The sequence below is a fragment of the Cervus canadensis genome, chromosome 13 (assembly GCF_019320065.1).
Source record: "Cervus canadensis isolate Bull #8, Minnesota chromosome 13, ASM1932006v1, whole genome shotgun sequence".
Classification (NCBI taxonomy): domain Eukaryota; kingdom Metazoa; phylum Chordata; class Mammalia; order Artiodactyla; family Cervidae; genus Cervus; species Cervus canadensis.
The window spans coordinates 28,205,611-28,221,646 of record NC_057398.1 but is presented as its reverse complement, the minus strand read 5'-3'; the positions used below and the strand labels follow the sequence as shown (position 1 = coordinate 28,221,646).

Sequence of the window (16,036 nt, the reverse complement as noted above, 5' to 3'; positions counted from 1 at the left end):
GCGCCGCCCGCCTAAAAAAAGAGGTGAACGCGCCCTCCCGCCTAGATGCCGCCACAGCCACCGTTGTAGAACCCTAAAGCCACCTGAAGGGGCGGGGCCAGGGGCGGGGTCGGCCTGCAGGAAGTTCTCCTGGCGCAAGGGCTGCTGGGACCGGAAGTAGGGCGCACGTTGAGGTCCGGCAGTCATGGCGGCGGCGCTGAGCCGCAAGCGGTGAGTTGAGCCTCCTATGTAGCCTCCCGGAGGGTGCTTACGTCCGAAGGGGCTCCCCTTGCGCCTCTCTGTGTCCCTGGGGAGGCCGGACTGGGCACACCGGGCTGGCGGGGAGTCGTGACTCCAACGGCATGGCCCGCAGGCGCCTTGAGGAGCTGACGGTGGATGAGTTTCTGGCCTCGGGCTTTGATTCCGAGTCCGAATCGGAGCCCGAAGGAACCCCAGAGGCGGAGACGCAGGCGGTGCGCGCGGCAGCCCGGGGCCCGGATGGACCAGGTGGGAGTCCCTTGGCCAGGTGAGTGGGAGCATCCTTCATGGGCTGTGTGTAAGCCGACTCCCCTTAATCTTCCTGGCCCGCCCTACCGAGAAGTGTGATTACCCCTCTTGGCGCCTCATAACCGAGGCCTAGGGACTTCTGACTCCTCCCCCAGACCCTTCGGCTTATTTATTCCTCCATCGGTATTTATGGGGCGTCTGTTTTGTGCCAAATCATCCAGATGATGAGCCAACGTTGGAGGATAGTCTTCTTTTCGGGCCTCGGAGAGCTTACCCGGCCTTGGATAAACGACAGTGTGTAGGGTGGTAGAAGCGAAAAGTGCTGCAGACAAGAAGGAAAAGCAGAAGGGGTTAAAAAGAGAAAAGAATAGGAATCCTAGCTGGGAGCGCCTGCGGCAGCGTTCAGCAAAATAGATAAAACTGTTAAGGAGGTGTTAATTTAGCAAAACCTGAGGGAGTAAACTGCAGCGGTAGGGGAAGAATGGCAGCAGAAACAGAAAAGGTCCTGCGGTCAGAGTGCTCACTCTGAGGTGAGCACTGCTGTGGTAGAAATGAGGGGGAAAGTAGCAGGAGGTGTATCTGGAGACATGATGATGACGGGGTCTTGTAGACTTTACTTGCCTTTCAGTACAGCTGGAAGTTATCTCAGGGTTTTGAGTAGTGATGTAATGTCATGTAACTGGTAACAGAATAGGTCCCTTAGGTTGCTGTGCTAAGAGCAGCTGTAAGGGGCAGGGATGGACAAGGAAATTGAGAGATGTTGCTGGCTGGAGAGGAGTCATGAGAATTTTGAAAGTATTGATGGTGAGATCTCATGACAGATTGCATGCTCAATGTGAGAGTCAGAGAGGGTTTACTTTTCACCTAAGTACCTGAAAAGGGGGAGTTTTCAACAACTGAGGTGTTGTTGTTCAGTCGCTAATTCATGTCTGATTCTTCTGCCACCCTGTGGACTGTAGCCCACCAGACTCCTCGGTCCATGAGATTTGCCAGGCAAGAATACTGGAGTGGGTTCTCCAAGAGCAGGGTGTGGGCAGAGCAAGTTTGGAGGAAATCCAGGTTCAGCGTCATATGTGTTGGGATTGAAACAAGTGCATTGAAACATGTAGAGAGACTGTTGAGTGTATGAGTTTGGGTTTTGGAGGGAGAGAGATCTACTGAAAACCTAGTCTGTGGAAATCCCCCTGCCTTGGTTGTTGGCATCTGCTATGGAGGGAGCAGACTAAACCTTGTAGATTCTCTGAGGAAGACAGGAAGCCTCATTTCCCCCCCACTCATTTCCCCTCGGCCTTGGCTGTGGCTGCCAATCAGACTTGAAGACCCCCACCTTCTCAGTCGGCGTAAAGGTGGTGCATCTGAGCACAAGGACCAGCTCTCTCGGCTGAAGGACAAAGACCCTGAGTTCTACAAGTTCCTGCAGGAGAACGACCAGAGCCTGCTGAACTTTAGCGATTCAGACAGCTCTGAGGATGAAGAGGAGCAGCTCCACTCCCTGCCGAACATGCTGGAAGTGAGGCCCTACGCAAAGTTGGTGGGGGACAGGGACATATTTGTGGCCTCTGCATCCCATGCAGCCTGACCCCCTGTGTTTGGCGCAGGAAGCAAGTGAAGAGGAGGAGGAGGAGGAGGATGGGGTCCCCAGAGGACCTGAGGGGAAGAGGAGGGATTCTGTCCCTGTGACCCTCACCATGGTTGAGAAATGGAAGCAGGCAGCAAAGGTGAGAAGTGGCGGGGGTGGGGGGCAGCTGACCCCCCCTTCTCTGAGTCTGCCCTTGCTTCATTTCAGTAATTTGGTGCTGTGCAGGCTCAGGACTTCATTCTCTCATTCAGAGAATAGGGCTTCTGCCTGTACCCTTCTTCTCAGTTTTTCTCCAGGGCTCCCTGAAGTGGGGAGGATGTGGTCTCTCTGTGTCTTTGCTAGTTGGTGGAGGCAGGGCCATTTTGAGGGCCTTGCAGTGGTTTCTGCAGGGAAAAGAAAGGACAGAAAGGGAAAACTCCAGATACCACTTGGAGTGGGTCATTGTTCAGATCCGGGACCCTCCACCCCTCCCCTGTGGCCCTTCCAGGAGGATTCTGGACTCTCTTTGTTCCCTACATGTGGCTGAGTAACACTGCTCCCACTTTGCTCTTGGTCTGAAGACATGGGTGAGGGGTGCCTTTCTTTCAAGGCAATTCCTGGAGCTCTAGCTAGCTGCCTTTTGCTTTGCCAAGCACAACTGACGGCACCCCCAACATCTGGGTCCTTCTGCCCCTTTAGCAGCACCTTACACCAAAGTTGTTCCATGAAGTTGTGCAGGCGTTCCGAGCGGCTGTGGCCACCACCCAAGGAGACGAGGAAGGTGCTGAGACCAGTAAATTCCAGGTCACGGACAGTGCTGGTGAGCTGGGGCAAGGGGACCAGGCATACAGGCTCTCTATTTGATCCTCTGTTGTGAGAATGTTATTTCTGGATCCCTTGTTGCAGTGTTCAATGCTCTGGTCACCTTCTGCATCAGAGATCTTTTTGGCTGTCTCCAGAAGCTGTTGTTCGGAAAAGCCCCAAAAGACAGCAGCAGGTAAGAGAAAAGAGGACGGCACTGGGACATGGTCAGGGGCCTGCCCTGTGAACAGTAGTGGCACTGGGATCTACTGGCCCCACCTGACCCAGAAGGATGTTGAGGACAGAGCCAGGCTCTTTGCAGGGCTCTTGGCAGAGGCTGGACACTTGGGGCCCTGTGGGGGTAGCTCTGTCCTTCCTCCTCCCGGCCCAGATTCCTTAAGAGCTACAGAGTGTGTGCTTGACTCTGGTCCACTATCTTCTTGGGTCAGGATTCTCTCTTTTCTTCTTTGGACTAATCAGTCTCGCCTACTCTCCTTGGTTTTTGCTCTGTGGCATGTGTGTGCGTGCGTGTGTGTGTGTGTCTGGCTAAGCAGGGGCCTCATCCATGCAGGTTCCAGGCCTTGACTTCCATATTAGAGGTTGCTTGTGCAGAGAATGCTGTGGAAGGGCTTCAGAGGGCAGAGATGAGTAGCTGACATGACAGGTTGTGGGTTATATTGGGGCTCAGAGGAGTCTGGGAAGCTCCAAGGAGAGGTCTTGCTGTGACCATCTGAACGGGAGGTGGGGGAGGCCAGGATTCGGGGATGGGAATACCTGGGTCTCGTGGTGGTGGGGGCTGGACTGATGGGTCAGGAAGTCGTGGCCGTGTGGAGGTGGCTCTGTCTGAGGGGACCAGGGAAGCTGATAGACCCGTGAAGGTGGAGGGAGCCAGGCAGCGAGTGAATGGGCAGCAAATATGCAGTACAGGTGGTGCTGGGTGTGGGCTCCCATGGGGGCCGCTACTCTACGCAGAGCAGTCTCCATGGAGGATGGTGGGTCTTGAAGGAGGTGGCGCCACCTCCTGGGTTGTGGCTTTAGGTGCCCAGTAGCTGGCATCAGCCAGCAGACTTTCAGGGGCCCCTGTCCTTTATTCTTTCGCATGCTTTAGCAGATAGAATGAACACCTACGTCCTGAGTTCTGTGAGTGTTGAGGGATGATGTCTTTGAGAAACTTGCAGAAGTATCTGCCACTGTTGCTGAAATTAATTTGTAAGTGGCTTGGTTTCTCTAAAGTGTATGTGACCCAGGGAGTTTCCTAGTGGTTTAAGGGGTTAGGATTCTGTACTTTCACTGCCATGGCTCAGGTTCAGTCTCTGTTCAGGAGACCAAAATCCTGTAAGCCAGTGGTCCCAACCTTTTTGGCACCAGGGATGGGTTTCATGGAACACAATTTTTCCACGGAGTGGGGTGGGAGTATGGTTCAGGCAAGAATTTAAGCGATGGGGAGCACAGATGAAGCTTAGATCACTCACCCCTGCTTACCTGCTATGAGGCCTGGTTCCTAACAGGCCATGGACCAGTACTGGTCCATTGCCCAGGGATTGAGAAACCCTCCCAAAAGCCATGAGGCATGGCCAACAACATGACAAAGTAGTAACCCAAAGGAAGCCAGCTTGTGGTTCTGGTTTGTGATGCCTGGATCAGACCTGGGACTGCAGAATGGATGCTTGAGCGTGTGGGAGCTAGAGGCCAGAGGTCCATCTGGAGATTCTGGGGGAAGTGGCTGGCCCCAGCTCAGACAGGGAGGACGTTTAACCCTCTGGCCATGTGGTGGGGGTTTGAGGCTTGATGGTACCCCACCTGAAGCGTAGCTAGGGGCTACCCTTGAGAGAGTCCTAGTGTGTCTCTTGTGTCTGTCCAGCTGGAGAAGCCCCTGAACGTCTCATGGGGAGGATGGGGGGGTGGGGGCGGTGTCTCTCTCTACAGGGTCCACGTGCCCTTGTGCTTTGGGCACTGGCCTCTGCCTCCTAATGGCCTCCTGAGCTGGGGGATGCCGTCTCTACAGGGTGCTGCAGCCGTCCAGTAGCCCGCTGTGGCCCAAGCTCCGGCTGGATGTCAAGGCTTACCTGAGCTCCGTCATCCAGGTGCAGTTCTGGGAGGTGGGGCCTACCAGTCACATGGGGGCCTGGCTCCTCACATCCTGGGCCTTGCTGACCTCTCTTTCCTCCCCAGCTGGTGGCCTGTGTGGCAGAGGCGACAGTGGCAGCAGCTGTCCTCCAGCACGTGGGCAGCTCTGTGCCCTACTACCTGACCTTTCCCAAGCAGTGCCGCATGCTGCTAAAGGTGCGCTGGGGTGGGCACTGCTGGGCAGTGTGCCACCCCATGGGCTTCTGTGTGAGCACACTCGGGGTAGCAGAGTTACTCAAGGGTGGGCTGCCTTGGTGGTGGGCCAGCTTTCTGTCATCCTGTGCATACATGTGTGGATGACAGGTCCGTTTTCACTGTGTGGCCTTCAGGAGGGGTGGCGTGCTGTGTTTTTGCTCCTCCTTGATGGAGCTCTATCTTGTGGCTCCCCCTGGGTGCTGTGGGAAGGGCTGCCTCTGATTGGGTTCTGGGGGGCCGGGGCAGGTGATGACAGCTTGCCTCCGCAGAGGATGGTGGTCCTGTGGAGCACTGGTGAGGAGACACTGCGGGTGCTGGCCTTCGTGGTCCTCATCAAGGTCTGCCGGCACAGGAAGGATGTCTTCCTGAGCCCCGTCCTCAAGGTAGCAGTGCCCCCAGGTCTTCCCTTGGGGTCTGGGTTGAAAGTCTTGACCTGAGGGCTGGGCAGGCTGCCTTTGTGGTCGGGGCTCTTCACAAGCCAAGGGCACTGTGACTCCTTGCCTGACCCCACGGTTATTCATGCTGCAGCTCTCTCCTTCCTGGGTCCCAGGCCTCCCAGTGATACCCTTCCCCTCTGCGCTGCAGACCCTTCCCAGGGCTGGTGGACTCGAGGAGCAGGACCATGCTGAGGAGAGGGGTCTGCAGCAGACGTGTCTGGGCTGTGGTTCCTGCTGAGGCCAGCTCTGAGGGAAAGGCCCTGGTGTCTGGAGGGGGCTTAGAGCTGCGTGTTGGGAGCGCAGGGCACCAGGAGTTCAGAGGTAGCTCTGACTGAGGTGTTTCCGGCAGCAAATGTATATCACGTACGTGAGGAACTGCAAGTTCACCTCTCCCAGCACCCTGCCCCTCATCAACTTCATGCAGCGGACCCTGACGGAGCTGCTGGCTCTGGACACCGGCGTGGCCTACCAGCACGCCTTCCTCTACATCCGCCAGCTCGCCATCCACTTGCGCAACGCCATGACAACACGCAGGAAGGTGTGCAGGAGTGGAGCCTGACCCACCGTGGGCCCTGAGCCTCGTGGGAGAGACAGCTCAGCCCCTTGGCGGGGCAGGGGCCGTGCCGGTGGGGGCTGTGGAGTAGATGGAGGGGACCCAGGGACTGACCGCGTGGGTTTCTCTGGCAGGAGACATACCAGTCAGTGTACAACTGGCAGTTCGTGCACTGCCTCTACCTGTGGTGCCGTGCCCTCAGCACCATCTGCCCCAGTGAGGCTCTGCAGCCCTTGATCTACCCGCTCTCCCAGGTCGTCGTCGGCTGCATCAAGTGAGTCGGGGATGGGGCAGGCTACCCTGGGGCCGAAGGAGGGAGGAGCCAGGGTTACGTAGGTGTCCTGGGGGGGTCAGGGCTAGGGTTACACAGGGCCTTCTGGGAACAAGGATACAGGAGGCTGTCCTGGAGGTCAGGATAGGGTCAGGTCACCCAAGGAGGCATCCGGGAAGGCCAGGACCAGCGAATTTTCCAGGAGGGTCTGGCCAGTGCCCCTGGTGACCAGGGCCTCCGGGGTGTGGTGCTGTGACTTGGCAGCACCTGAGGAAGGTCTGGGGTTAGGCCGTCTGTGGCCTTGTGCGTACAGTCCAGAATCCTTGTCAGCTGGACTTCTGGTTGCCTGTGACCTTAGTCGAGGATGCAGCACACACATATATTTTGGGGTCACGGGGCAGAGGAGGTGGTGTGCAGTCTGAAGGGAATTTGGGCTTATTTGCCCAAGGCCACTTGCACAGAGCAGATTTGGTGTGATGTGCCACGGTGTGCCTATGAATATTCAGTGTTGGTATCTGGGAGCAGAGACTGGAGGAGCCATGTGTGGCCAGAAGAGGGCATCGCTGACCTCCTGAAGGGAAGAAAGAAAGGTTTTCACCGGAGGCTTCCACTACCCCACCATGTCACGCCTTGAAATGAAATTGAGTTGATAGGGAGGGTGTGCCCCGGTGTAACTGAGTAAGAAGGCAGGTCCTCACAACTTGGGTGGAGGCCTTTTTCTCTGCCCTTATTTGTCTGAGGCAGGCGTGGCCACTGGCCCTGCCCGTGAAGAACCCTTCCTGAGGTTGGAGCCCAGTGGGTGGGGAGAGGTTAGGGCAGCTGGGCCAAGAGGGTCTCTGAGGCTGGGCCTTTGTTTACTCCCTCCTTCCCATGTGCCCAGGTTGGTCCCCACGGCCCGCTTTTACCCGCTGCGCATGCACTGCGTGCGCGCCCTGACACTGCTCTCGGAGAGCACGGGCACCTTCATCCCAGTGCTGCCCTTCATCCTCGAGGTGAGCCTGTGCCCAAGGTTGCCGAGGGGAGATGCCTTCTGTTGCATGTGGCCTGATCGCCCCTCACCTTGGTACCGCTGTCCTGAGTGCTGGCTCCTCACCCATAGCATATGGGTATGACATAGCATGTAGGTGTTGTGAGGGTGTTGCTCTGCATGGAGCCTGCCTGTGAGTACTCTGCGTGGTGGGCAAGAGTGGCACTACAGGTGAGGACAACTGCTCTGCAGGGCCGGCCCGAGAGCACTGCTTTTAAGCCACAGACTTGGGTTGACCCAGGTGTTTGCCAGTATCACAGCGGCAGAGCTGGGCTGGAATTCCAAAACTGTGTTCCTGTGCTTGTCCTTGCACGTGTGCATCTGTGTGTACACGTGTGCACACAGCTCAGGTCAGGAAAGGCTTCTGTCCAAACGCTAAAGATCAGGACCAGGCTGTGGGGGTGTGGTTATAGGTGAGGAAATTGCAGTGATGGTGACCCCGGGCTGGAGGGACCCTTCTTTGTCTCCAAACGCTGGCTCTCAAGGTTTTCTGGTCCATTTGAGGAGGAGGGCAGCAGCAGTATATGAAGGTGTGCCCTGATCCTGCTTCCTCAGCCAGGGACCTGCTCTGTGGCACAGGGACTCTGGGGGACCAGAGATCTAGAACTCAAGCTGATGGGGGAAAAGGCTGTGTTTGGGGGCTGAAGGGCTGGCACTGCGTCTTTTTTTTTTTGGCACTGCGTCTTGTCCTTGGTTTCAAGAAGGGTCTCCAGGGACCAAGGGTCCCGTCGTGTGCAGGAAGGGCTGACAGGTCCTTGGGACAGATTTTCCAGCAGGTTGACTTCAACAGGAGGCCAGGGCGCATAAGCTCCAGGCCCATCAACTTCGCTGTGATCCTGAAGCTGTCCAAGGTCAACCTGCAGGAGAAGGCATATCGGGTGAGCCCAGCCTCCGGGAGGGGTCCGGGAATGCCCTGGGCAGGGTCATGGCAGGATGTCGGAGGGCATTGTGTGTGGGGTGCCTGGAGGCAGATGAGTGTGGACAGGAGAAGGCTCACTGCCCTCCAGAGGTGAACCTTGTGGGCCTCCTAGGGTTGGGGGAGCCTGGAGAGCCTGAGCCCCCATCTGCCCTGTGCTGACCGCTGCCCCACTGCCTCAGGACGGCCTGGTGGAGCAGCTGTATGACCTCACCCTGGAGTACCTGCACAGTCAGGCCCACAGCATCGCGTTCCCTGAGCTGGTGCTGCCCGCTGTCCTGCAGGTGTGTGCCCGCTGCCTCCCGCCTGGATGCTTCCATGGGCCCAGGCCCCTCAGCAGACCAGACCGGCTCCTAACGGGCTAGCTCCCTTCATGTGGGGCTGGAGTGAGGCTTTGCAGTCCCAGCCACATGGGATGAGTGGCAGAGCTTGGCCAGTGTGGCGTCTGCTGACACTGCCTGGCAGCTAGATCCCTGGAGCGCATCCCTGGGTGTGGAGCCTGAGGAGTGGGCTGGTATGGGTGCACCGCGAGGACCCCAGGACCTACCAGCGCTTCTCCACCCTGCCACAGCCCAGGGTCCAGACCAGCCATGAGGTTGCTTGCAGGTGCTGGGGCTGAGCAGGCTGGACCTGGCCCCCCAGCTCAGGGCTAGCTTTTCCAGCTGCTCCTGAGCTGGGTGATGCGATAGGAGAGGTTTGGGGTGGGAGCAAGCCCTGGCTGTCCACCTCAGCTTTTCTTCAGGCAATACTTGAGGAGGTGGGGGGACCCTCCCTCCCCAGAGCTCCTTCTGGGCCACTTCGAGGTCTGTTTACCCTCAGTCTAGGTACTTCCCATCTCAGGGAGGCCTGTGCCTGTCTGGGCCTGGTGGTGAGTGGGGCGGGGCTGCCCACACATAGTGTGTGTGCACCTGCTGTGTCCGAGTCCCAGGGATCGTGGTCTAGAAAAGGGTCAGCAAATGTTTTTGGTAAAAAGTCAGATGGTAAATATTTTAAGCTTTGCAGTCACATGGTTTCTCGAAACTGCTTAACTTTCCCACAGAAGGAAGGACAAAAAAACTCACAGAAATGCATGAACAAATGTGCCAGTACAGCTTTATTTACAGAGACAGGCAGTGGGTGGGATGTAGCCTAGAGAGTAGATCCATGCTGTCCCCACCACTGCCCACCCCTCTGCCTGGTCCCCAGGCTTGATGCATATTCTCCCGTCAGCCCTGCATAGGCCCTCAGGGGCTGGGCTATAGAGGTCACACAGCAACACCCCCTCACCCATGTGCACCAGGGCTCCCCTGTCACAGGAGTGTCCCCCAGGCCTGAAACACAGGAACCCATGACACCGCCCCAGCCCCCACCCCTGCCTGTCTGCGGTCACTGCACTGTACAGAACAGCCTTGTGCCTGGAGCTAGGCTGAGCCTCTTCTTCTGCAGCTGAAATCCTTCCTCCGGGAGTGCAAGGTGGCCAACTACTGCCGTCAGGTGCGCCAGCTGCTCGAGAAGGTGCAGGAGAACGCAGAGCACGTCCGCAGTGCCCGCCAGAGAGTCTCCTTCGGCGTGTCTGATCAGCGTGCAGTGGTCAGCTGGGGGCCAGAGCCCAGGCCCTGGGGGCACCAGTCAGTGTATGGCTGGTATATGGGAGTTTGCCTAGGGTGGGACATGACCCTGGACTTCTGCACAGGATGCCTGGGAGAAGCGAACCCGAGAGGAGGGGACCCCGCTTACCAAGTACTACAGCCAGTGGCGAAAGCTGAGGGACCGTGAGATTCAGCTGGAGATTAGTGGCAAAGAACGAGTATGGCGTGGGTTCTGGGATATGAGCTTGGCTGGGAGGATGTGAGTGGGGGTCGGTGGGTGCTGCCCCCAGCTGCTGCTACTCTGACAGAGCAGATGGTGAGCAGAGCCCCAAGTAGAGTCTGGGGGCTTCTCCTGTGACCCCCAGGAGGAAAGGCCCCAGGGCTGTGCTGGGGCAGAGCATCTGCTGCCCCTTTTCAGGCCTGATGGGCTGGGACTTTTGTGGGGTGAGTTCTGGGCTGACCTTGTCATGTGGACCTGCAGGGAGGGCTGGAAGAGGTCTAGCTGTCTTTGGGTCTGGGCCTGAGCAGTGGGTATGGATGGCGTGACCTGAGGGGATGGCTTCGTGCCAAGTGATATGGCTGTCTGCAGCCATGCCCTGGTGTCAGTGTGGGCTGCTGTCTGTTCTGGGGTAATGGCTGAAATTGGGGGGGAACAGGAAGGTTGGAGCTTCAGTGGCACTTAGTGGCCTGCTTACTGGCCTGGTGAGGCCACTGTCCAGGAATCCTATCCAGTGATGCTGACCGATTGGCCCAAAAGTGGCCAGGCAGGGTCCTCACTTGGAGGGTTGACTGGAGGCTATTGGAGGGGTGTTCGGTGGGGAAGAGGGAGCAGGACTTGGTCTTGGTAAAGCCATCAGTGGGAATGTGAGTTGGGCTCTGGCTGTGGTAGGTGGGCTACCGCCCTCACCTACTGCTCTTGGTCCCTGTCCTTCCAGCTGGAAGACTTGAACTTCCCAGAGGTAAAGCGCCGCAAGGTGGGGGACAGGAAGGATGAGGACAGGGCAGAATTCAAGGACCTCTTCGATCTGGATAGTGATGATCAGGATGATGCCCCGGACTTCACAAAGAGAGGTTTGGCCTGAGTGAGCTTCAGCTTGTGCTGGGGTCATGGGAGCAGGTGCGCCTAGCAGGCTTCCCACCTCATGGAACCACAGGAAGGGCACTTGTCATCACCCCTCTGCCCCTCCTGCCACGTGGCTGGCTTTGAGGTGGGGGCCCTCCTGGAATTGTAACATGGACCCCTAAGCCTTGTGTCACCCCCTCCCACCACAACATTTTGGGGGCAGTTCCGGGTCCTCTCCAGTTGAACAAGAGACCGAAAGGAAGGTGTGGTACAAGGCTGTGCCCCTATCCTCCCTGCTGCTTTAGCGGCCACCTCTGCATTTGCTCGTGGGTCCACTCCCATGGGTGCCTGTGCTTGGTTTTCAGGGATGCCTGGGTCCCCAGGAGCTTGGCAGAAAGTGGAGGAGGAGGACGATGACAGCAGCAGTAGCAACGGGGAGGAGGAAGTCAGCAAGTCAGAGGGTAAGTGGTTCCTAGAGTGAGGGCTGCTATGGTTTTTGAGCCCATCTGTCTGGAGCCCAGGGCTGCCTTGGGGGATCTTGTGGGTGGGCAGAGCCATTGGCTCTAAGCTGGGCCCACGCCCCACCCTGGGGACATCGGGCCAGCTGCTCCATCCTGGCTGGCCCTGGCAGCCGGCAACAGCAGCAGCGATAAATTAATTAGTGCTGTGATTAATTAGTGATGAGTAACCTCTGAGGCTGGCTTCTTCCTGATAAAGCAGAATTTATGTAGCTGTGCTCTCTCCCTGCAGATGGAAGCCCAGACACACAGGCGGGGCTGGACCCCCAGGAGCTGTGGCAGCTGGCCCAGGGGCCAGAGGACGAGCTGCAGGATCTACAACTCTCTGAGGAGGACTGAGGACTGCCCACCTAGAGTCTTGCGGGGGCTGCTGTGCAGTATTCCCGCCACCCCAGGCAGTCAAGCATGCTGCTTCTCCACTGGGGCTGAGCCCAGAGGCCCTGAGGTTAGCGCCCCTGCAGGGTGAAAGGGCAGTAGATGGTGGACAGGGCTTTATTTTTACAACATAAAAGACCAGAAAGTACCAAATGCCATCCGGTTCCTGGAGCTGCATCCGTAAACCACCGCAGGGCCCGCTTCCCGCCACAGCCCAGGGTGGCGGGCAGGAATGCACCTACCCGATGTGGCGAGCTGATGCAGCCATGTGGTGGGGCCAGTGCCACGCGCCTCTGTGGCTCCTTGGTCTCTGGCTTATTTGCAGCTCCTGGGATGCAGAGTACCGACCCCCAGGGTATGCACCAGGCTCTGCAGTCACCCCCAGAGTCTGTGGAAAACTGAATGTCATGTGTTTAAAATTGTTTTTGCATCCAAAACAAAAAGGGGATAAGCTGTGGGGGGAGTGGCCTTTGCCTGGGAACAGCTGGCACTGAAGGCCTGGGTCTGACACCAGTTCAGCACAGAGGCTGGGAGGGGTCCGCAGGCCCTGGGAGCAGAGCCATGGTTCCATTCTCTTGCTTGGGTGAGGCGCGGCTGGCCGGGGGATGCATCCCCCCATAGGGGGAGGGGGCCAATGCTGGGGACAGGGGCTGCTCCCCTGAGCTGAGCTCCCGCTCAGGAGCCCGCACCGTTGGTGGCTGCAGTGGCAGAGCCACGGGGAAGCTGGCCATGTAGAAGACGCGGCCCAGGCGCTTGGCCACCTGTGGAGAGACGGCCCGATGGGGCCTGTGAGGCTGCTGGTGTGCAGCCACACGCAGAACCTCCGAGCTGCCCTTGGCTGTCTGGAGACCACTGCCCCCTTCAGGTGCTCACCTGGGCCCGGATCTTGAGAGCAGGCCCCAGCTTCAGCCCCATGGTGGTCAGGAGGTGTTCTTCTGTCAGCAGGGGCAGGGTCTCCCCGTCAATCCCCTGTTCTCTGAAAACCTGGGGAGGGCGAGGGGGCGCGGTATCAGGGCCTGAGTGCTGGGGCTGTGTCCTAGGGTGGCCTCGGCTCTCCAGAGAAAGCAGAGCCAAGAGAAGCTGGTGGTGCAACTTGGGGAAGATGTCAGAAGAAAGAAAACTCTCCTCTGTTGGACATGTGCCCATGCTGGAGGCAGACATGCTGACAAGGGGAGGGAGGAGACTTCACCAGTACCTCCCTCCCCCAGTCTTTGAGAAGTCTGGGGTGGGCAGTACAGCAGGGGAATGGGGGGGCTCAGAACCATCCTGGGCAGGTGGCCCCTCACCGGTGCATATTCTCCACAGCCAGACAGGCCCCCCACAAAGCTGCAGACGTCGTCCACTGTCCACTTGCTGACGTCCTCTGGGGCTGTGGCCTCCTCCCCATCCACGAAGAGGCCCCCCATGGTGCCTGAGTTGGGGGGAGGGTGTTACCAGGATTCTGGCCAGCTCTTTTCTATGACCCCACCCCTGTCTGCTGACCTTTGCCTGCCTTAATTATTCAGAAATGTTGGCTTGATGGCTGAAAGGAACTTTTCTCCCCATGAAGACCCTCCGTGAGACCCTGGGTGGGATGTAGGGGGACTGGGCTTCCTCCCATCCCATGGAAAAATGAAGGCATGGGGGGCGGGTGCTGCCTACCTGTGTGGAAGAAGGGGCTGACGGTGTAGGGTAAGCCCAGGGGCAGTGGAGGGGGCAGCATGGACCCTGAGAGAAGTCCCTTCCCCTCAGAGCTGGCCCCTCCAGGTGGGGCTTGGCCTGGGTGGGGGACCTGGCCTCCAGCAGCCACCGTCTCGGAGTCCTCGCCGTCTGAGTCCTTGGGGGGTTCATCTTCAGAACCGTCTGGTGCCCAGAGTCCAGCTCCCGTTGTCTCTTTGGACTCACTGGGCCGGCCTGAGGCAGGGCTGGGGCCCCCTTTCCGAGGAGCTCGGCGGGCAGGCTCTCGGGGTGGGGTAGGGGGCCCGGGACCCGGGGGACCCTGGGGAGGCAGGGCCAGCAGCGGCGCGGAGCTGTGTCTCAGCACCAACATGGCCCCGCGCCGCTGCAGTTCCTCAGCACCGTCCGGCGGGCGCAGGGTGGCCTCGGGTGCCAGCAGTTGTGGCCGGTGCGCGCTCTCCAGCTCCTTCTGGCGCAAGAGCTCTGCTGACATCTCCAGCCTGGCCGTGGGGACAGCCCGCAGGGCGTCAGGCAGCTCAGCAGAGCCACTTCCCGCCCCCCAACCCCCCCCCCTCCCCCCCCCAGCTAAAGCACATACCGGGCCAGATTCTGCTTCCGCAGGAGCTCCTGCTGCCGGGCGAACATCTCCGCCTGGGCAGGGGGCAGGAAGCCGTAACCTGGGGGGAAGGGGACAGACCACGAGGCCGGGTGGCCGAGTGGTCCAGGGCCAACCAAGCCCGCCCTGGTCTGTCCTTGGCTTCAACAAGGGCAGGGGTGGGTTCGCCGGGAGCACTGATGGACACCGGTTCGGTGACACATACCCGATGGCCCCACACCAACAGCCCCTCCCCGCGCCCGGGTAACAAAATCGCACACCCGCCTATCGCTCACCTGGGGTCTGGCACAGGGCCGAGGGCACCCCCAAAAAGGGGGGCCTGAGGTGGGGGCCCAGAGCGATGTGTGGGGCATTCTGGGGCGACAGCAAGGGGGGCGGTTGCGACAGCTCCCTGTGGGCGGCAGGGCGAAAGCTCCCTGTGGACTGCTGGGCCGCGCGCGCCGCAGGCTCGGGCCCCCTCCTTCCCGGAACTACCGCCCCAGCCCCCGCGGCCCCCGCTCTGGCCGCCTCTGCTAATTGCCGGCCCCGCGGGCGGTCGATGTGCGCCCGCCGCGGCTCTGGTCGTCCCTGCCCCCGCTGGCGGCGCCAATTAATCTCGGCGGCGGCGCGGAGGCGCTGGCCCGGCGGGCGGCGGCGACTGTGGCGGTAATTACCGCGCGGGAGCCCCTGGCCCCACGGCCCTGGCCCTCCTTTTACCGCCCCCGCCCAGCCCAGCCAACCCTGTGCAGACCAGGCGCAATTAGCCGTGGTCCGGGAGGCGGGGGCTGCCGCGAACACTGCCCGGGTGCAAGGGCGGGGCGGGGGAGCGGGTGATCTCCCGGCGGGAGGGGCGGGGAGCAGTTAAAGTCCACCAGCTCCGCCCCCCTCCCCCCGCCCGCCTGGTGTCTCCCGGCCGCTACAAGCCTGGGGGGCTCTTCCGTGCAACCAGCAGCTCCAGTGTCTGAGTCGGTGCTGCTGCGGGGTTCTCCCCTTCCCCAGCCTCCTCCGACCTCAACCTCGGGCCTGCCAGACCTCGTGCTGCTCCCCCTCATCTGCCTCAAGCCCCCTCACCTCCCTGTTGGGGAAGCAAAGCCCTCAGCTGTCTCAGGGGCTCCTGGATTCAGGCCCACAGCTGCTCAACAGAAAGACACCCCACCCAGAGAGGTGGTCATCCCCACAGTCTACCCCACGAATGTTTCCCTGGGCCTCTGCCCGACTCAGGGGGCATTACGTTGTTGCTGCAGAGCAGGCCGCCAACCTAGGCCCGAGCACAGCGCCAGGTCCACTGAGGACCCTGTGGCTGTGTGGCTGGGATGGGGAGATGCGGGCTGTGGACTTGACCTGCAGACACCAGCTGATGGGTCTGCCACCTGCAGCTCTGTAGCCCAGAAGCCAACACAGGAAATGTAGGGGCCTCTCTGAAATGCAGGCACCCTGATACCTCTCTGAGAAGGATGGGGCGCCAGCTGGGCCAGTGCCGTCTCTGTGCTGAGCCAGGCTCTGCTTCCGACGCTGACCTGCTGTGGATGAGGGCAGGTGGACCTCCAGGCCACTGGGGCTCCTCGCGGCTGCTGCGGCCACCTCCTGTCGGACCCTCAGGAGATCTGGGGAGTATAGGCACCAGCAGTGACCCAGAGGCCAGCCCCCACCAGACTCTCATGTCCCTCACCCTGTTGAGCATAGGACATTGGCCAAGGACGCAGAACGGGAGCTTATTCTCCCAGATCCTGCTGGTTGGTCACTGGGATAGAAAGATGAGCAGGCCCCAGGGGAGGGCAGACACCAGACATCCCTAGGCAAGGTGCCTGGCTGCACCGACTGGTCTTGGGAGGGGGCCCAGGTGAGCATTTATAAGGGATGTGGAGATGTTAGGAACCAAAACATGGTTGG

The 16,036-nt window shown here is 59.6% G+C and overlaps 2 protein-coding genes across 5 annotated transcripts in view; one reads left to right on the top strand and one right to left on the bottom strand.

The window, feature by feature from the left end:
- Positions 1 to 53: 53 nt before the first annotated feature.
- NOC2L (NOC2 like nucleolar associated transcriptional repressor) lies at positions 54 to 12,048 on the top strand. Of its 4 annotated transcripts, none has more exons than XM_043484595.1 (19): positions 54 to 210; positions 353 to 505; positions 1,822 to 1,996; positions 2,085 to 2,204; positions 2,747 to 2,864; positions 2,951 to 3,041; positions 4,851 to 4,929; positions 5,018 to 5,128; positions 5,437 to 5,550; positions 5,954 to 6,142; positions 6,292 to 6,431; positions 7,309 to 7,420; positions 8,220 to 8,333; positions 8,554 to 8,655; positions 9,797 to 9,940; positions 10,044 to 10,157; positions 10,875 to 11,010; positions 11,368 to 11,463; positions 11,753 to 12,048. In XM_043484595.1, exons 1-19 carry the CDS (start codon positions 185 to 187, stop codon positions 11,857 to 11,859), a joined length of 2,241 nt encoding a protein of 746 aa, XP_043340530.1. In that variant the 5' UTR covers positions 54 to 184; the 3' UTR covers positions 11,860 to 12,048. The 4 variants fall into 4 exon arrangements, with proteins under 4 accessions (XP_043340530.1, XP_043340529.1, XP_043340528.1 ...); XM_043484594.1 differs by having other exon boundaries at positions 2,744 to 2,864; XM_043484593.1 differs by having other exon boundaries at positions 1,798 to 1,996.
- The window catches only part of SAMD11 (sterile alpha motif domain containing 11), a 22,971-nt gene continuing 16,372 nt past the window's right edge, over positions 9,438 to 16,036 (bottom strand). Inside the window, exons 8-14 of the mRNA XM_043484590.1 lie at positions 15,588 to 15,750; positions 14,443 to 14,558; positions 14,150 to 14,228; positions 13,537 to 14,051; positions 13,182 to 13,306; positions 12,769 to 12,879; positions 9,438 to 12,656 (exon numbers count right to left, since the gene is read on the bottom strand). Of these exons, the coding sequence (XP_043340525.1) occupies positions 12,411 to 12,656; positions 12,769 to 12,879; positions 13,182 to 13,306; positions 13,537 to 14,051; positions 14,150 to 14,228; positions 14,443 to 14,558; positions 15,588 to 15,750 (1,355 nt within the window). The 3' untranslated portion in view covers positions 9,438 to 12,410. The remainder of the gene's footprint in view (positions 12,657 to 12,768; positions 12,880 to 13,181; positions 13,307 to 13,536; positions 14,052 to 14,149; positions 14,229 to 14,442; positions 14,559 to 15,587; positions 15,751 to 16,036) is intronic.